The sequence below is a fragment of the Martes martes genome, assembly GCF_963455335.1.
Source record: "Martes martes genome assembly, chromosome: X".
In the NCBI taxonomy this organism is placed as follows: domain Eukaryota; kingdom Metazoa; phylum Chordata; class Mammalia; order Carnivora; family Mustelidae; genus Martes; species Martes martes.
This window is the reverse complement of record NC_137897.1, coordinates 45,975,955-45,997,318: the sequence shown is the minus strand read 5'-3', so window position 1 is coordinate 45,997,318 and position 21,364 is coordinate 45,975,955. Positions and strand designations below refer to the sequence as shown.

Sequence of the window (21,364 nt, the reverse complement as noted above, 5' to 3'; positions counted from 1 at the left end):
AGTGATGAATCGCCGACTTCTACTACTGAAACCAATATTGCCCTGTATGTTAACCAACTAGAATTTAAATATTTTTTTAAAAAAGAAAAATCAATGCAAATAGGTTTTACAAGCCTAAAAACAAATATCACTCTCAAAAACCTTTTTGTCTTACCATAATTCATTCCACCTCATCTACCTAACCAGTTCACATTTTTCAGTTTTTCCTGAATTTTCCAATCATAATTATCAGTAGTTATGTTCAACTGTCAGTTATTTACGGACAGAGGATTTCCACTGCAACAAATTCCAGAATATTATCCAATCTTATAAAACAAGGCCATTTTTCATGCCTTAGGCACTTGTCCACAAAATGGTGCTTTGCAAGCATGAGCACTGTAAATTCAATTAATTCCAATTGTTATCTAAGATAGTTCCTTTCCATCTCACTGTTTATTTAGCAAAGTTCTATATGGTTTTGGTGCAGTACTGGATTGTAGCGTATTTGGATCCCTGTACTCTACGAAGTACTGTAAATGCATCTAGACATATTTCCTAAAGAATATGTAAATAATTAGAAGGATTTTATCATTATTTGGAGGGGATAGGACAGTAATAATAGAGTTTGAAATGTTTTCTAACAATAAACAATGAACAAAGTCCCACATTACTTTGAAGGGAAAAAAATTGAATAAAGCCTTAAGGATGTCAGGGATAACAATATTTAGAATCTTAATCTGATCATCTTAATTAATACAACAGTATGATTGATATGATTTGTTAGTAGGTTATATGCTCAATGCAAAAGGTCCTGAGGTCTAAGGGGCACGAGTCAGTTATGAGCTCCGGAAATGGAGACACAGGATAAAAGTTCTGGAGCAAATGGGTAAGCTCTTTGACTCTACTGTGAAATACCACATCAACTACTCAATTACAAGCTTAAATTCATGAGTGACTGTAGTTCACAATCTGTCTTACAGCTATAGAGAATTTACCTTTAACAGGCTGGCCCTAGATATTTCCTAGTGTTTTATCAATTAGTTTATAGTCTGGAACTTGCACACCAAAAGTCAGGGGAAAGCCTATATCAAAATAAAATAATATTAAAAATCCAAATGTCATTTTGAAAAATACACAGCCCTTGAATTTTTTAGGGTTTTTGGTCTGGAAAGACACTGTAAGTTGAAATGAGGTAAATCACATCTGAGAACCATCCTTGTAACCCAGGGATGAATCCTACCTGGTCATGGTGGATAATCTTTTTAATGTGCTGTTGGATCCTGTTTGCTAGGATCTTGTTGAGAATCTTAGCATCCATATTCATCAGTGATATCGGTCTGAAATTCTCCTTTTTGGTAGGGTCTTTGCCTGGCTTGGGGATCAGGGTGATGCTGGCTTCATAAAAAGAGTCTGGAAGTTTTCCTTCTGCTTCAATTTTTTGAAACAGCTTCAGGAGAATAGGTATTATTTCTTCTTTGAAAGTTTGATAGAATTCCCCAGGGAATCCGTCAGGTCCTGGGCTCTTGTTTTTTGGGAGGTTTTTGATCACTGCTTCAATCTCGTTACTAGATATCGGTCTATTCAGGTTGTCAATTTCTTCCTGGTTCAATTTTGGGAGTTTATAGTTTTCCAGGAATGCATCCATTTCATCCAGGTTGCTTAGCTTATTGGCATATAACTGTTGATAATAGCTTCTGATGATTGTTTCTACTTCCTTGGTGTTAGTTGTGATCTCTCCCTTTTCATTCATAATTTTATTAATTTGGGCTTTCTCTCTTTTCTTTTGGATTAGTGTGGCCAATGGTTTATCGATCTTATTGATTCTTTCAAAAAACCAGCTTCTAGTTTCGTTGATACGTTCTACTGTATCTCTGGTTTCTACCTCGTTGATCTCTGCTCTAATCTTGATTATTTCCCTTCTTACGTGTGGAGTTGGTTTGATTTGTTGTTGATTCTCCAGTTCTTTAAGGTGTAGAGACAGCTGGTGTATTCTGGATTTTTCAATTTTTTTATATAGAGGACAAGGGTAGATGGAGAGGAGAAGGGAGTTGAGGGAAATTGGAAGGGGAGGTGAACCATGAGAGACTATGGACTCTGAAAAACAACCTGAGGGTTTTGAAGGGGCGGGGGTGGGAGGGTGGGGGAACCAGGTGGTGGGTATTAGGGAGGGCACAGATTGCATGGAGCACTGGGTGTGGTGAAAAAACAATGAATACTGTTACGCTGAAAATAAATAAAAAATTAAAAAAAAATGTATCTAAATCTATCTATAAAAAAAAAATCACATCTGAGATATTATAGAAAGTGTTTGAGTAGAAAAATTGCTTGCCTAATGTTATATATCAATGACCATAAGCACATTTTATTTACTATTTAATCAACTGTAAATTATATACTGTGAGTGGTCTAAAGTTTTCTGAAGCATAACATATAAAATTGGAGAAATACTGTAATCAATCATGTAAAATTTTTTAAATTTAGTTTTATAATGTGATCCCTGGGAGAATGGATGTGCAGATCTGTAAGGCCTCAATGAAATATCTGGAGAAAGACTCTGACCCATGTTTGTCTCATCTGTAAAATATGAATGATAGGTAGGACTAAGTCATTAATAAGATCGCTTCTTGATGCTAGAATTTTTCTATTTAGTCAGAATGGTTGATCTTGCGAGGTAGTAACCTAAAGTATTCACGCAGGAATTGGTTGAATATCTGCCAAGGGAAAGGGGTTCAATATGAAGACAATCTTTAAAAGAGAGACTGAATTTAAAACTAAGTGATGCAAAGCCCTTTCTGCCCCCAGGTAGAGGAACTAATGCCATATGGAGGTAGATCTGAGGTCCACGGCCTGGAACAGAGGGTTTTATGTCCCAGGGACTGTTATGAAACAACTGAATTGGATAACCAAATGTGTATATTATGTAACCTGACATAGTGGCTAATGAAATGGTTAAGTGTTCATAGCACTTGCAGAACATCAAATGGCTTTTTATGTCAGTTTCCCATAAAATCCTTTTATATTCCACTTGAAATACAGGAATTCATGCTAATGCTGCCATTGAATGAACACATTTTTTTCTTCCAACCCCTGACCTCAGTATAACATGGCCCCAGTGTGTAATTTCTCATCGTGCAATATGCTCATAACAGTTGCTTTATGTAAACAAAAGAATAAACAGTACATTGCAACCCCTCAAGAACTGTCTCAACAGGCTGCCATCATTTTGATACCCTATCCAAATGAAAGTCTCCATTTGTTTTCAGAATGTTCCTGATTTTTCTTGTTCCCATCACTGTCCAACATATTGGAACACTTTTCTCCCTACTGGCATGTCACTGTGTGCTTTGAATATTTGTTCAAATTTAACCTGATAGAGAAGGTAACTGTGCAGCTAAATCTTTATCCTGAAGAAGGAGTAAGAAGAAGAAGAGAAGAAGTAGAAGTAAAAGATCATTTCATTCCTTTTGACGGACTTGAAAAGAAGCACCAGCACTGTCTGAAAACTAAAATGTAAGAACAAATAAGATTGGATTTACAAAACCTTTGAGTTTGGTAAGGGACTCGGCTTATTCACTGAGAATGTGCCCTATATTCAGGACTCACGTCCCTATAAATCTTACCAACCAACTAAATTATTATGCCTTTTTCTTTTTAGGAACTTAAAAAAATAGTCATTTTAAGACTCTACCAACCACTTTTAAGTATTGATTTAAAAAAATGATAAACATTTTAGAAAATAAGAAAAAAATGAAATGAGAAGCAGTGTATTTTTGTTCACAGTCTTGAGTTTGATTCCTGTTTTGCTTCTTTAAAAAAATGTCTTATCTCAGAACAATGGTGGGGTGGGGGAATAGGGGCAACTATGGGTGCTGCACTGGAATTCAACCCATGGGAGGCTGTAAAAACTGGATACTGGAGAGCGGAGAGGTGAAAGTGGACTATGAGGATCCCCCATGGGAGACCATCTATCTTTCCCTATAGTCTCATCAACCTGGCTTAGTGAGCTGTTCCTACCCCATTCAAGAGGTGAGCTGAAGTCAAAGAGGAAAAGATGGTTATGATCTCATTGCACATACATGCACATGCACAAAAAAGACCAGTGCAGCTCTTCTAGTGCAGTCTATGCTGCTCACATGGTGTCGTGGCGCCTGCGGTGCAGAGATAGGTGGTCAGAACAAGAAAAGCTACGGTTGCAGTCTGTGCACTGGAAGGGTTTGATGCCTGTGTGCTTGCGAAAATGGCGGGTGAGCTCATCTGAACGAGCAAATTTCCAGGAGCAGCCATCCCATGTGCATTTATAAGGCTTCTCTCCTAAAAAGGGGAATATGACAAAAATGAAGGGAGTCAGAGAAGAGATGTTTGGGTACTGGAAAGAGAACAGTGTATATAATCATTTATCAAGGTTTTTGTCAAAACTTGTGTCAATCACTTTGAAGAAATGTTCTCTACCCTTACAGAAATACTAAAGAGAAGTCAAGATGGCAGAGTGGAAACCATGTAGGGGCTGGCTGAAACTTTGCTTGACTTCTGGCTCTACTACATACTAGCTGTGTGATCTTAAATAAGTCACTTCTCTTTGGTCCAGTCTGTATTCTTATCTCTAAAGGGGGATAAAAATACTTCAAAGGATGTTTGAAACTTTTTTTTTATTCACAGTAAGCAATAAAACTTGGATCCAAACCTAGGTCTCTGACACTTTCCACTATACCACATTATAGTAACCATTACCTGTTTTCTAATAGCTCCTAATAAATATTCAAAAATAAAACCATACACAGAGAAAGAATGTGATTCACTAGAATGGGCCCTCCCCTAAAGTTACAGGCCTTCTTCTGTGTAAAGTCAAACACTCAAGGGTATGGGATGGAGTTAGAAGAAGCTCGTCAAACTTTTTGAAATAGGTCCATGCTTGGTATCTTTAGACTGCATTGGGTTTATATATGAAATATGCTCCAGAAAGAAAGCTAAATGAAAAGAAAAGTAATATAAAAAGCATTAATACAGTATGACCCCATTATGTTTTATGGATCAAACACCACGTATATATATACTCAGAATAAAGGCAGTATCAATATACTTAAGTGTAAATTATGAGAAATGATTAACAGTGAATGAATATATAGAAAGTGAGTATGAGAGTAATAGGGAAATAACTTCTTTTCCCCCCACCTTTCTGTATTGTTTGAAAGTTTTAAAAATCATGATGTTGTATCTCATAATAAAAATTTTAAAATAGGCACAGGGAGATCGGTGGTTGGAAATTTGTGATGAAGTAGGAGGACCCTAGGCTCACCTTGTCCCATGAATGCAACTAGATAACTATCAAATCATCCAAAATACCCTAGAAATTGACCTAAAGACTGGCAGAACAGAGTCCATAACTAAAGGTAGAGAAGAGGCTGCATTGAAGAATGTAGGAAGTGAAAAGAGTGTTTGGGAGAGAAACTGATTGTGGCTGCTGTGGTGGAGAGGGATCCATAGCTATGGAGAAAGGCAAGAGTCAGGCTAACACACAGGTGAGCACACAGAGAAAACAAAGACTTACAGCAATTGGCTTGGAAAGCAAGAGGGATTGAATTTCATGAGCCTTGCAACCAGCAGGACTTAAAACCTGGAGTTTTAAATGTCAATGGGCTTTGATGGGATAGAACCTGGAGGGTACTGGGGCTGCCCCTAGAGATAAGGTGGGCAAACAACCAGTGGACATAGAACATGGAAACAGTGACTGGAAGAGTGCCTAGGGCACAGAGTGGGGAGGTTATTCACTCATCTCAGAGCCTATGCCAGAATGGTAGTGTTTATGGAGCAATCCTTCTGGTGGCTGGTGCCATTTTCCCTTCCCTGCCCCTCAGCATAAGCAGAAGACCCCTGTGGGAACCAGAACAGTGTCTACACTTCCTAATTATCCAGCTTGCTCCAAGCCTCACCACCCCATGCTCTGGTGGAACTACCCTTCTCAGTCTAGCTTGCCCCAGTCCTAGCACCGTGGACCCTTCCCCCAGAAGACTGCCTTAATAACTTGCTCACATTGTGTCTCCCATCTCATGAGTTTTGCAAAAACTTGATTCTAGCAGTAGTGGTAACAGGTCTCATTTCACAAAGAGTCTAGAGCACAACTAGTTAAAAAGCACCACATTCAGGCCATGGACCAAACACTCCCCACAACTGGTAAGAGAGTCTCTACAAACAACTAGTCTGAAGAATAAGGCAGCCAGGAAAAACAACACAGCACACAGGGCACACACTATAGATACTCTGGGAAGTGTGAGGATCTGGGGAACAGGAGACGCTAGGGAAGAGGGCACTAGAGGACCTGTTCTTCATAAGACCATTACCCTCAAGAACAGGAGATGTGGCTGACTTTCCTAATACAGAGAAACAGACACAGAGACTTAGACAAAAATGAAAAGATAGAGAAATTTATCCCAAATGAAAGAACAGGATAAGGCCACAGCTAGAGATCTAAGCAAAACATATATAAACAACATGCCTGATAGAGAATTTAAAGTAATGATCATAAGGATACTCAGTGGGCTTGAGAAAAAGTGGAAGACATGAGTGAGACACAGAGAACAGAGATAAGGAATAACATAGCAGAGATAAAGGGCTCAATACATGAAATAAGAAACACACTTGATGGAATGAAGAGCAGGCTGGAAGAAGCAGAAGAACAAAATAGTGACCTAATAGTGACAAAGGAAAACCCATAAGGCTAGCAGAAGACTTTTCAACAGAAAGCTTGCAAGTCAGAAGGCATGGTATATTCAAACTGCTGATGGTAAAAATATGCAGATAAGGACACTCTATCCAGGGAGGCTATCATCTAGAATAGAAAGAAAGATAAAGAGTTTCCCAGACAAAAACTAAAGAAGTTCCTGACCATTAAACTAAGCCTGCAATAAATATTAAAGGAGATACTTTGAGTGGAAAGGGGAGATCCAAAGTGACAGCCCGATGGTAAGAAACACAAAAGCACTAACAATGAATATTTTTGTAAAAAATGAGCCAAGAACTGACAAAATAAAAGGATGTAAAATATGGTAACATTTACCCAAAGGTGAGGAGGAAAGGAGTGAAAAATGGGTTGAAACTTAAATGACAATCAACTTAATATAGACTGCTATATGCAGAAGATGTTTTACACAAACCTAATGGTAACCATATATCAAAACCCAACAAGAAGTTGGGGAAAGATAGCAATGGAGTAGGAGAACACTAGGCTCACCTCAGCCCATGAACACAACCAGATAACTATTGAATCATCCTAAATACCCAGAAATAGACCTGAAGACTGACTTTCATTGTGAAGAAAAACTCCACAAATAAAGGGAGAGAAGTGTGGAGATGTGGTTTAGGGGAGAAATGGATCCCAGGGCTGTGGAGGGGAGGAAACATGGTTGCAGAGAGGGCAAGAGAGAGAGAGGGGAGCACACAGGGGACTATGCAAGACATGTTTCCCAAAGACACTGTCTTGAAAAAGGAGAGGGGCTGCAATTCATGAGTTCTTGCAATCAGTGGAGCTTAAAGCATGGAGTTTTAAAGGACTGGGGGCTTCAATGGTATAGAGCCCAGAAGGCACTGCACTGCTCCAGGAGAGTAGGCAGGCAAATAACCCAGAGAGAGCATGGAAACAGTGATTTGAAGAGTCCCTGGGGCACATATGGAGGAGACAATTCTACTCTTTTGGAGTATGTCCCCAAGAGGCAGCATTCTCAGAGACATCTATCTGGGGAAAAGGTGTTGGCTGATGCCATTTCCCTCCTCTGTCCCCCAGCATAAACAGAGCCACCTGTGGAAAGCACTGCAGTGCCAACACTGGCTGCGTAACTTGCATACACCAGGCTTAACACCCCACACTCTGATGAGACAGCCTTTCAGAGTCATGCTTGCCTGAAAGCCAGTTCATTGAAACTCCCACCCCCACTCAGAACACCTGCACAAACCCCTGCCCATGCCGCATTTCCTAACCAGAGATCTCTGCATGGCCTCAGTTCTGGTGGAGGTAGTGATGGGTCTCATTTCATAAGCAGACCAGAGCACACCAAGTTAAAATTCACCAGATTCAATTCAGGGACCAAACATTGTCCCTGTACAGACAATTGACCTGAGGTTAGAGCTGCCAAAACACAACAGCAGAATACATGCAACACACACCAGACACTCCTGAAGTGCCAGGACCTGGTCATTACATGACCTTTACATGTTTTGAGGAACAGGAGACATAACTGGCTATTCTAACACAAAGAAGGCAGAGACATAGATAAAATGCAAAGACAGAAGAATATATTCCAATTGAAGGAACAAGTTGAGGCCATGGGCAGAGATCTAGGTGAAACAGATATAAGTAATATACCTGATGGAGAATTTATGGCAACAATCATATGAATACACACTAAGCTTGAGAAAAGTATATAAGACACCAGTCAGACCCTTACCACGGAGATAAAAGACTTAAAAAAATAAATCAGAGATGAAATGTGCAATGAGATTAGATATAAACATGATGTAAGGAAGAAAAGACTGGAAGAAGCAGAGGAACAAATTATAAACTTAAAATACAAAGTAATGGAAAATAATTAAGATGACCAAAAGAGTGAAGGAAGAATTGTGCAACATGGGAATAGACAAGTCAGTGGCTCCACCAGACATAATGACATCTGTATTATAAGGAGCCCCAGTTGAAGCATAGAAAAAAAGAGGGCACAAATTTTACTTGAAGAAATAATAGCTGAAAATTCCCTAATCTAGGAAGGGAAACAGATATTCAGATCAGGAGGCACAGAGAACTCATCAAAATCAACAAAAGCTGGCAATCAACAAGACATTTTGTACTTAAATTTGCAAAATGTAGTGACAAAGAAAAAAATCTTAAAAGAAGTATGAAAAAAAAAATAGAAGAAGTCCTTAACATACAATGGAAAACATAAAAGGCTAGCTGGAGATTTCTCACAGAAATGTGCCAAGGTAGAAGGGAATGGCATGATATATTGAAAGTGCTGAATGGGAAAAATCTGTAGCCAAGAATGCTTTAACCAGCAAGGCTATCATTCAGAATATAAGGAAAGAAAAATAGTTTCTCCAGACAAATAAAAACTAAAGGAGCTTGTGACCATGAAACCAGTCATGCAGAAAATATTAAAGGATGCTCTTTGGGTGAAAAAGAGATACCAAAAGTGATAAAGATGAAAAGATAAGAGAAAATATTCAGAAACAATGTCAAAGAAAGTAACAAAATAGCACTAAATACATATCTATCAATAATTACTTTGAATGTTAATGAAATAAATGCTCCAATCAAAAGACATAGGATGTCAGAATGAATAAAAAGAAGAATACCCATCTATATGCTGTTTAACAAGAGACTCACTTTAGGCCCGAGTACACCTGCAGATTGAAAGTGAGGTGTCAGAGAAACATTTTTCATACAAATGAGGGTCAAAAGAAAGCCAGAGTAGCAACACTCATATCAGACAAATTAGATTTAAAACAAAGAGTGTAATAAGAGACAAATAAGACAATACAATCAAAAAGAGTAAATCAAACAAGAAGACATAAAAGTGGAAATATGTATGTATGTAATACAATGGACATATCAAATAAACAGAAAATCAATGAGAAATCAATGGCTTTGAATGACACACTGGACCAAATGGACTTAACAGATATGTTCAGAATGTTTCTTCCTAAAACAGCAGAATAACATTCTTTTCAAGCACACAGGGAACATTCTGCAGAATAGATTACACATTAAGTCACACAACAGGCCTCAACAAATACAAAAAGACTGAAAGCACATCATGGATATTTTCCAACCACAATTGTATGAAACTAGAAGTAAATCATTAAAAAAAATCTGTAAAGACCATGGGTGTCTGAGTAGCTCAGTAAGTTATGTGTTTGCCTTTGGCTCAAGTCATGATCCCAGGGTCCTTGAATCAATCCCCATGTTGGGCTCCCTGCTCAGTGAGGAGTCTGCTCTCCCTCTTCTTCTGCCCCTCTCCTCCTCTATTCTCTCAAATAAATAAATAAAATCTTTAAAAAATCTAGAAAGACCAAAATTACAAGGAGGTTACCCAACATTCTACTAAAGAATGAGTGGGTCAACCAGAAAATAAAAGAAATTTTAAAATACAGGGAAACAAATAAAAATGAAAACACAACACTCCAAAAACTTGGAATGTAGCAAAAATGCTCCAAAAGGAAACTATATAGCAGTACACCCCTACCTCAAGAAGAAAGAAAAATCTCCAACAACCTAACCCCAAACTTAAAAAAGCCAGAAAAAGAACAACAAAGCTTAAAGGCAGTAGAAGGAACAGAATAATAAAGATTAGAGCATAAATAATAAATTATACAGAAACTAAAAAAAAAGAAAATTAGAAGAGCCAAAACAAAGAGGTGGCTTTGTAAAAAAAAAAAAAATAATGAAACTGATAAACCCTTAGCCATAGTTATCAAAAAAAGGAAGATGATGCACATAAATAAAATCACAAAATAGAGAAGAGAAATAACAACCAATACTGCAGAAATACATTATAATTAATGTATTATAATGTACTATCATTATAAGAGAATATTATGAAAAACTACATGCCAACAATTTGGACAACCTGAGAGAAATGGATGAATTTCTAGAAAAACATAAACAACCAAAACTGAAATAGGAAGAAATAGAAAGCTTGAGCAACATAATAATCAGCAAAGAAAATGAATCAGTAATAAAATATATATAACTCAGCCATAAAAATAAATGAAATCTTCCCATTTGCAATGACCTGGATGGAGCTAGACAGTATTATGCTAAACAAAATAAGTCTGTCTTAGAAAGACAAATACCAAATGATTTCATTCATATATGGAATTTAAGAAACAAATGAGTAAAGGGGGAAAAAAGAGAGAGAAAGAGGCAAACTAAAAAACAGACTCTTAACTGTAAAGAACAAACTGATGGTACCAGAGGAGGGGTGGGGGTGGGTGAGAAAAAGGTATAATGGTAATTAATTAAGGAGTGCACTTGTTGTGATGAGACCTGTGTGATATATTTTATGTTGAATCATTATACTGTATACCTGAAACTAATATAAAACTGAATACTAATAATACTGTAATTTAAAATAAAATAAAATATATATTAAGAATAATTGTGGGGCACCTGGGTGGCTCAGTGGGTTAAAGCCTCTGCCTTCGGCTCAGGGCATGATCTCAGGGTCCTGGGATCAAGCCCTGCATCGGGCTCTCTGCTCGGTGGGGAGCCTGCTTCCCCCTCTCTCTCTGCCTACTCGTGACCTCTCTCTCTCTGTCAAATAAATAAATAAAATCTTTAAAAAAAAAGAATAATTGTGATTACTAGAGGCTGGTGGGGTGTTGATAAGGAGAACAAAATATCAGTTTTGCAGGATACGTAAGTCCTGGAGATCTAATATAAAACAATTTGACTGTATTTAAAAATGTTGTACTGTATACTTGAAGTTTGCTGAGAGGGTAGAACTTAGGTGTTCCCCTTACTAAAAAAGTAACTATGAAGTAACGAATGTGTTAATTAGGTTGATTGTGGTGAATATTTCACAATGTGTACATATATCAAATTAACAAATTGCATATATTAAATATACAATTTCATTTATTTATTAAAGTTTTTATTTAAATTCCACTTAGTTAACATACAGTGTAACGTTAGTTCCAGGTGTACAATATAGTGATTCAGCACTTCCATACAACACCTGGTGCTTATCACAAGTGCACTCCTTAATCCCCATCACCTATTTAACCCAGTCCCCCCCCCCACCTCCCATCTGGTAACAATCAGTTTGTTCTCTCAAGTGTGTGTTTCCCTGGGGTGCCTGAGTGGCTCAGTCAGTTAAGCAGTTAAGCATCTCCCTTCAGCTCAGGTCAGGATGACTCTCTGCTCAGCAGTGAGCCTGCTTCTCCCTCTCCCTCTGCCTGTGGCTCCTCCTGCTTGTGCACTCTCTTTCTCTCTCTGTCAAATAAATAAAATCTTTTTAAAAAGAGAGTGTGTTTCTTCATTTGCCTCCCTCTTTTCCTTATGTTCATTTGTTTTGTTTCTTAAATTCTGTATGAGTGAAATCATATGGTATTTTTCTTTCTCTGACTTTGTTCAATAACCTTTGTTTGTTTAATAACCTTTGTTTAATAACCTGTTGTTTCCTGTCCATCCACATAACTGCAAATGGCAAGATTTCATTCTATTTTAAAGCTTGGTTATATTCCATTGTGTGTGTGTGTGTGTGTGTGTGTGTGTATATACATATATATTATACATATATACATATATATGTGTGTGTATATATATAATATATATAATATATATATAATATATATACATTATTTATATTATATCTTCTTTATCCGTTCATCAGCCAGTGGACACTTGGACTGTCTCCATAATATGGCTATTGTGGATAATGCTGCTATAAACATCGTGGTGCACATATTCATCTGAACTAGTATTTCTGTATTTTTTGTGTAAATACCTAGTAGTGTTATTGCTCAACCACAGGGTAGTTTTATTTTTAATTTTTGAGGAACCTCCATACTGTTTTTCCAGAGTGGTGCACCAGTTTGCATTCCCATCAACAGTGCACAAATGTTCCTTTTTCTCCACCTCCTTGCCAATACCTGTTGTTTTCTGTGTTGTTGACTTTAGCTTTTCTGAAAGGGGTAAATTGATATCTCATTGTAGTTTTGATTTTCAATTCCCTGATGATGGCGATATTGAGCATGTTTTCATGTGTCTGGTGCTCATCTGTAGGTCTTCTTTGGAAAACTGTCTATTCATGTCTTCTGCCCATTTTTTAATTGGATTTTCATTGTTTGGATGATTAGTTTTATAAGTTACTTAGATATTGGATAGTAACCCTTTATCGGATATGTCATTTGCAACCATCTTCTCCCATTTCACAGATTACCTTCTGTTTTGTTGATTGTTTTCTTCATTGTGCAGAAGCTTTTGATTTTTATGTAGGCATGACAGTTTATTTTTCTTTTGTTTCCTTGTGTGAGGAGACATACCTAGAAAGAAGTTCCAATGGCCAATGTCATAGAAGTTACTCTCTGTGATCTCCTCTTTTTATGTTTTTTTAAATTTTTTTTTAAATTTTTTAAAATTTTTTATTTATTTTCAGCGTAACAGTAATTGTTGTTTTTTCACCACACCCAGTGCCCCATGCAATCTGTGCCCTCCCTAATACCCACCACCTGGTTCCTCCAACCTCCCACCCCCCGCCCCTTCAAAACTCTCAGGTTGTTTTTCAGAGTCCATAGTCTCTCATGGTTCACCTTCCCTTCCAATTTCCCTCAACTCCCTTCTCCTCTCCATCTACCCTTGTCCTCTATATTATTTGTTATGCTCCACAAATAAGTGAAACCATATGATACTGGACTCTCTCTGTTTGACTTATTTCACTCAGCATAATCTCTTCCAGCCCTGTCCATGTTGATACAAAAGTTGGGTATTCGTCCTTTCTGATGGAGGCATAATACTCCATAGTGTATATGGAGCACATCTTCCTTATCCATTCATCCGTTGAAGGGCATCTTGGTTCTTTCCACAGTTTGGCGACCGTGGCCATTGCTGCTATAAACATCGGGGTACAGATGGCCCTTCTTTTCACTTTTAAATTTTTTAATGATTTTTATGGTTTCAGGCTTCACATTTAGGTCTTTATTCCATTTTTAATTTATTTTTTTGTGCTGTGAGAAAGTGATGCACTTTTATTCTTTTCCATACTGTTGTCCACTTTTCCCAACACCATTTGTTGAAAAGACACTCTTTTCCCATTTGGTATTCTTTCCTGCTTTGTTGAAGATTAATTGACCATACAGGTGCTCATTTCTGGTTTTCCTTCTTTCCTTCCTTCCTTCCTTCCATTTTCTTTCTTTCTTTTAATTCTTTTGTTCTTCCATTTTTTCGTTCTTTTTCATTTCTGGTTTTTCTATTCTGTTTCATTGATCTACATGTCTATTTTTGTGCCACTATCTAATGTTTTGATTACTAATGCTTTGTAATATCACTTGAAGTTCACAAGTGTGACGCCTCCACCATTGCTTTTATTTTTCGAGATCACTTTTGCCACTCAGGGTCTTGTGTGATTCCATACAAATTTTAAGAATGTTTATTCTCACACTGTGAAAAATGCTGTTGGTATTTTGATACTGAATTACATTAAATGTGTAGATTTCTATGGGTAGTATAAACATTTTAACAATTTGTTCTTCTAATCCATGACCATGGTATGATTTTTCATTTCTTTTCCTCATTTGTAATTTCTTTCATGAGTGTTTAGTTTTTGCAGTCGAGGTTTTTCACCTCTTTGGTTATGTTTATTCTTAGATATCTTATTGGTTTTGTTCAATTGTAAATGGATTGCTTTGTTAATTTCTCTTTCTGTTGCTTCACATTTATTTATTTATTTGATTCTGTTATATTAGCCACCATAAAATACATCATTAGTTTTGGTGCAGTGTTCCGAGATTCATTGTTTATGTACAACACCCAGTGCTCCATGCAATCCATTCCCCCCTTAATACCCACCAACAGGCTCACTCATCCCACCACCCCCTACCTCTAAAACCCTAAGATTATTTCTCAGCATACACAGTCTCTCATGGCCCATCCCCATTCTGATTTGCCCCAATTCACTTTTCCTTTCCTTCTCCTAATGTCCTCCATGTTATTCCTTATGTTCCACAAGTAAGTGAAACCATATGATAAATGAATTTTTCTGTTTGACTTATTTCACTCAGCATTACCTCCTCTGTTCCATCCATGTTGATGCAAAAGTTGGGTATTCATACTTTCTAATGGATGAGTAATATTCCATTATATATATAGACCACATCTTCATAACCCATTCATCTGTTGAAGGGCATCTTGGCTCTTTCCACAGTTTGGCAATTGTGGCCACTGCTGCTGTGAACATTGGGGTACATATGGCCCTTCTTTTCACTACATCTATATCTTTGGGGTAAATGCCCAGGAGTGCAATTGCAGGGTCATAGTGTAGCTCTATTTTTCATTTTTCAAGGAATCTCCACACTGTTTTTGAAAGTGGCTGCACCAACTTGCATTCCCACCAACAGTGTAAGAGGGTTCCCCTTTCTCCACATCCTCTCCAACACACGTTGTTTCCTGTCTTGTTAATCTTTTCCATTGTAACTGGTGTAAGGTGGTATCTCAATGTAGTTTTGATTTGAGTCTCCATGATGGCAAAGGATGATGAACATTTTTTTCATGTGTCTGCTAGTCATTTGTATGTTTTCTTTGGAGAAGTGTCTGTTCATGTCCTCTGCCCATTTTTTGAAATTATTATCTGTTTTTGGGGTGTAGAGTTTGAGAAGTTCTTTATAGATCTTGGATGTTAGCTCTCTATCTGTAGTGCTGTTTGTGAATATCTTCTATCACTCCGTGGGTTGCCTCTTTGTTTTGTTGACTGTTCCCATTGTTGTGCAGAAACTTTTGATCTTGATGAAGCCCCAAAAGTTCATTTTTGCTTTTTCTCCTTTGCCTTCTGAGACCTGTCTTGAAAGAAGTTGCTGTGGCCAATGTCAAAAAGGTTACTGCCTATGTTCTCCTCTAGGATTATGATAGATTACTGCCTCACATTGAGGTCTTTTTCCATTTTGAGTTTATCTTTGTGTATGGTATAAGAGAATGGTCGAGTGTCATTCTTCTATACATAGCTGTCCAATTTTCCAAGAACCACTTATTGCAGAGACTCTTTTCCACTGTACATTTTTTCCTGCTTTGTTGAAGAATATTTGACCGTAGAGCTGAGGGTCCATATCTGGGCTCTCTACTCTGTTCCACTGGTGTATGTGTCTGTTGTTATGCCAATACCATGCTGTCTTGGTGATCACAGTGTTTTTTGAAAGAATCAGTAAGATCGATAAGGCACTGGCCAAACTAATCCAAAAAAAAAAAAAAAGAGAAAGGACCCAAATTAATAAAATTCTGAATGAAAAGGGAGAGATCACGACTAACACCAAGGAAATAGAAACAATTATCAGAAATTATTATTGACAGTCATATGCCAATAAGTTAAGCAACCTAGAAGAAATGGATTCATTCCTGGAAACCTATAAACTTCCACAACTGAATCAGGAAGAAATTGACAATCTGAATAGACCAATATCTAGTAAGGAGATTGAAGTAGTGATAAAAACCTCCCAGAAAACAAGAACCCAGGACCTGAGACATTACCTGGAGAATTCTACCAAACATTCAAAGAAGAAATAATACCTATTCTCCTGAAGCTGTTTCCAAAAGTAGAAACAGAAGGAAAACTTTCAGACTCCTTTTATGATGCCAGCATTACCCTGATCCACACACCAGGCAAAGACCCCACCAAAAAGAAGAATTCCAAACCAATATTCCTGATGAATATGGATGCTAAGATTCTCAACAAGATCCTAGGTAATAGGATCCAACAGTACCTTAAAAAGATTATTCACAATGACCAGGTGTGATTTCTTCATGGGATGCAAGGGTGGTTCAACGTTCACAAATCAACCAATGTGATAGAACAAATCAATAAAAGAAAGGAGAAGAACCACATGGTCCTCTCAATTGATGCAGAGAAAGCATTTGAAAAGATACAGCATTCGCTTTTTATTAAAACGCTTTAAAGTATAGGGATATAAGAATGTCTACTCTGGCCACTGTTGTTCAACATAGTACTAGACATCCTTGCAACATCAATCAGACAACAAAAAGAAATAAAAGGTATTCAAATTGGAAAAGAAATCAAACTCTCTCTCTCTCTTTGCAGATGACATGATACTTTATATAGAAAACCCAAAAGACTCCACCCCCAAACTACTAGAACTCATATAGCAATTCAGTAATGTGGCAGGATACAAAATCAATGTACAGAAATCAGTTGCTTTCTTATACAATAAGAATGAAAATATAGAAAGGGAAATCAGAGAATAGATTTCATTTACTACAGCAACAAGAACCATAAGATACCTGGAAATAAACCTAACCAAAGAGGTAAAGGATCTGTACTCAAGGAACTACAGAACACTCATGAAAGAAATTGAAGAAGACACAAAAAGATGGAAAAGCATTCCATGCTCATGGATCGGAAGAATAAACATTGTTAAAATGTCTATACCGCCTAGAGCAATCTATATACTTTCAATGCCATTCCGATCAAAATTCCACCAGCATATTTCAAAGAGCTGGAACAATCAATCCTAAAATTTGTGTGGAACCAGAAGAGACCCCAAATTGGTAAGGAAATGTTGAAAAAGAAAAACAAAACTGGGGTCATCACATTGCCTGATTTCAAGCTTTGGAGATCTGTCTTTCTATGAAGCCAGCATTACCTTGATCCCCTAACCAAGCAAAAAACACCTCAGAAAGGAGAATTTCAGACCAATATCCCCGATGAATATGGATGCTAAGATTCTCAACAAGATCACAGCTAATAAAATCCAACTTTACATTAAAAAGATCATCACCATGACCAGGTAGGATTTATTCCTGGATGCAACGGTGGCTCAAGATTTGCAAATCTATCAATGTGATGGAACAAATCAATAAGAAAAAAGAGAAGAAATACATGGTCCTCTCAGTTGATGCAGAAAAAGCATTTGACAAGATACAGCATCCGTTCCTGATTAAAACGCCTCAAAGTATAGGGATAGAGGGAACATTCCTCAACTTTGTAAAATCTATCTATATAAAACCCACAGCGCATATTATTCTCAATGGGGAAAAGCTGATGGCCTTCCCTTTGAGATCTCGAACATGACAAGGATGCCCACTCTGCCACTGCTGTTCAACACAGTACTAGAAGTCCTAGCAACAGCAATCATACAACAAAAATAAACAAAATTATTCAAGTTGTCAATGAAGAAGTCAAACTCTCTGTTGCTTCATTATTGGTGCTTGCAAATGAAAGTTTCCATACATTGATTTTTTTTTTAAATCCTGTGACTTTGCTCAATTCCTTTATCATTTCTAACAGCTTCCCCTTCTTCTTCTTCTTCTTCTTCTTCTTCTTCTTCTTCTTCTTCTTCTTCTTCTTCTTCTTCTTGTTCTTCTTCTTCTTCTTCTTCTTCTTCTTGGTGCAGAGTTTCAGGTTTTCTATATAGAGTAGCATATCATCTGCAAATAGTGAAAGTTTTACTTCCTCCTTGCTGATTTGGATGCATTTTATTTATTTTAATTGTCTGATTCCTGTGGCTAGGAGTTACCGTATTACGTTAAATAACAGTGGTGTTAGTGGACATTCCTGTCTTCTTCCTGACAGTACAGGAAAACCTTTCAGTTTTTCCCCATTAAGGATGATATTAGCTGTGGGTTGTTTTTTTTTTAAGATTTTATTTATTTGACAGAAGAGATCACAAGTAGGCAGAGAGGCAGGCAGAGAGAGGAGGAAGCAGGCTCCCTGCCGAGCAGAGAGCCCGATGCAGAACTCGATCCCAGGACCCTGGGATTATTACCTGAGCCGGAGGCAGAGGCTTTAACCCACTGAGCCACCCAGGCGCCCTATCTGTGGGTTTTTTGTATATGGTTCTTTTTTATGATGAGGTATGTTTCCTTTAACCTGACTTTGTTGAGGTCTTTATCATGAATGGATGTTGTACTTTGTCAAATAGTTTTTCTGCACCTATTGAAATAATCATATAGATCCTATCCTTTCTTTCATTAACGTGCTGTATCATGTTGACTGCTTTGTGAATATGAGACACAATTTTAAGCCAAGAACAAATCCCACTTGATTGTGGTGAATGTTTTTTTTTTTTTTAATGTAATGTTGGATTTGGTTTGCTAGTATTTTGTTGAGAATTTTTACATCTGTGTACATCAGGTGTATTGGCCTGTACTTCCTTTTGTTTGTTTGTTTGTTTGTTCATATTGGTGTGTTTATCTGGTTTTGGTAACAGGGTAATGCAAGCCTCATAGAATGAATTTGGAAGTTTTCTATCCTTTTCTATTTTTTTGCAATAGTTTGAGAAGAATAAGTATTAACTCTTCTTAAATGTTTTGTAGAAGTCGCCTGTGTAGCCATCTTGCCTCGGAGTTTTGCTTCTTGGCAGTTTTTCGATTACTGATTCAATTACTATCCTGATTATTTTTCTATTCAAGTTGCCATTTCTTAATGTTTCAGTTTTGGTAGTTTGTATGGCCTTAGGATCTTACCCATTTCTTCCAGGTTGTCCAATTTTAGGGCTTTTTTTTTTTTTTTTTTTTTTTTTTTTTTTTTTTTTTTTGCAGATTCTCTTATACTAATTTGGATTTCTGTAATGTTGGTTGTTTTTTCCCCTCTTTTTTATATGGGTCCTTTCTCTTTTTGATGGGTCTGACTAAAGGTTTACCAATTTCATTAATTTTTTGAAGAGCCAGCTCTTTGTTTTGTTGATCTGTTTTATTTATTTTATTTTATTTTTAAGTTTTCATATCATTTATTTCTGCTCTAATCTTTGTTTTCTTCCTTCTGCTGGCTTTGGCTTTGTTTTTCTTATCTTAGCTTCTCTTGGTGTAAGGTTGAGTTGTTTATTTGAGATTTTTTGCTTCTTGAGATAGACCTATATCTCTATATACTTCCCTCTCTGGACCACTTTTGCTGCATCTCAAATGTTTTGGACAATTTTGGACAATTTTCATTTTCATTTGTTTCTATGCATTTTTAAATATCTTCTTTGATTTTCTGGTTGATTCACTCATTGTTTAGTAGCATATTGTTTAACCTTCATGTATTTATACTCTCTCCATATTTTTTTTTTCTTATGGTTGACTTCTAGTTTCATAGCGTTGTCATCAGAAAAGTTGTATGGTATGTTTTAAACCTTTTCATATTTGTTGAGGTCTTTTTTGTAACCTAATATATGATCTATCTAGAGATTGTTCCAAGTGCATGTGAGAAGAATGTGTACTCTATTTTAGGATGGAATCTTCTGAATATATCTGTTAAGTATACCTGGTACAGTGTGTCATTCAAAGTCATTGTTTCTTTGTTGATTTTCTGTTTAGTTCCTCTGTTCATTGGTGTAACTAGGGTGTTGAAGTCTCTTACTGGGGGGCCTGGGTGGCTCAGTTGGTTAAGCATCTGCCTTCTGTTCAGGTCATGTTCCCACCATCCTGGGCTGGAGCCCTGTGTCTGGCTTTTTGCCCAGTGGGGAGCTTGGTTCTCCCTCCTCCTCTGTTGCACCCCCAGCTTGTGCTTGGTCTCTCTCTTTGTGTCAAACAAATAAAATCTTAAAAAATAAAAAGTCCCCTACTATTGTTGTATTAATATCAATTAGTCCTTTTATATTTGTTATTAATTATCTTATATATTTGGTTGCTCCCATGTTAGGTGCATAAATCTTTATACAAATGTTATCTTCTTGTTGGATTGTCATATTTATGATTATATATTGCCATTATTTCTGTCTTGTTAAAGTCTTTGTTTTAAATCTAGCTTGTCTAATATAAGTATTGACACTCTGGCTTTCTTTTGACAGCCATTTGAGTGATAAAATTTCTCTGTCTCCTCATTTTCAGTCTGCTGGTTCTCTTTAGGTCTAAAATCAGTTTCATGTAGGCAGCAAATAGATTGGTCCATTTTTTAAAATCCATTCTGACACTTTATGTCTTTTGATTGGAGCAGTTAATCTATTTATATTCAAAGTAATTACTGATAGGCATGTATTTAGTACCATTTTATTACTTGTTTTGTCCTTGTTTCTGGAGATTTTCTCTGATCCTCTCTTGTCTTTGTCACTTTTGGCCTCTCCTTTGCACTCAATGGGTCCCCTTCAATATTTCCCGCACATCTGGTTTAGTAGTCCTGAACTGCTTTAGTTCTTATTTTTCTGGAAAACTTTTTCATTAAGTTTTTATTCAAGTTTCAGTTACTTATCACATATGTACGATTTGTTTCAGGGTAAAAAATAGTGATTTGGCACTTCCATACAATACCAGATGCTCACTAGAACAAGTGCACACCTTAATCCTTATCACCTACTTAACCCATGCCCCTACTCACCTCTACTTTGGTAACAATTAGTTTGTTCTCTATAGTTAGTTGTCTGTTTCTCAGGTTGTCTCTCTTTTTTCCCCTTCGCTGAGTTGTTTCTTAGATTCTAAATCACATGTTATTTGTCTTTCTGTGCATGTCTAAGTTTGGTTAGCATATGCCTCTCTAGCTCCATCCACATCATTGGTGATGGCAAGAGTTCATTCTTTTTTTTTAAATAGCTGACCAATATTCCATTGTGAGTGTGAGTCTATCTATTGATATGTATGTATGTATGTATGTGTATATATATGTATGTATGTATATATATATATACAGATACATATATATATATATATATCTCACTTCTTTTTCTTCTCCTTCTCCTTCTTTTTTCTCCTTCTTTTTCCCCCTCC

General features: G+C 36.9%; 1 protein-coding gene across 1 annotated transcript in view; it reads right to left on the bottom strand.

The window, feature by feature from the left end:
* Window positions 1-4,108: 4,108 nt before the first annotated feature.
* KLF8 (KLF transcription factor 8) overlaps window positions 4,109-21,364 on the bottom strand; it is a gene marked incomplete at its 3' end in the record, with an annotated part of 314,155 nt that continues 296,899 nt past the window's right edge. The window contains exon 7 of the mRNA XM_080795430.1: window positions 4,109-4,290. Within this exon, the coding sequence (XP_080651556.1) occupies window positions 4,109-4,290 (182 nt within the window). The remainder of the gene's footprint in view (window positions 4,291-21,364) is intronic.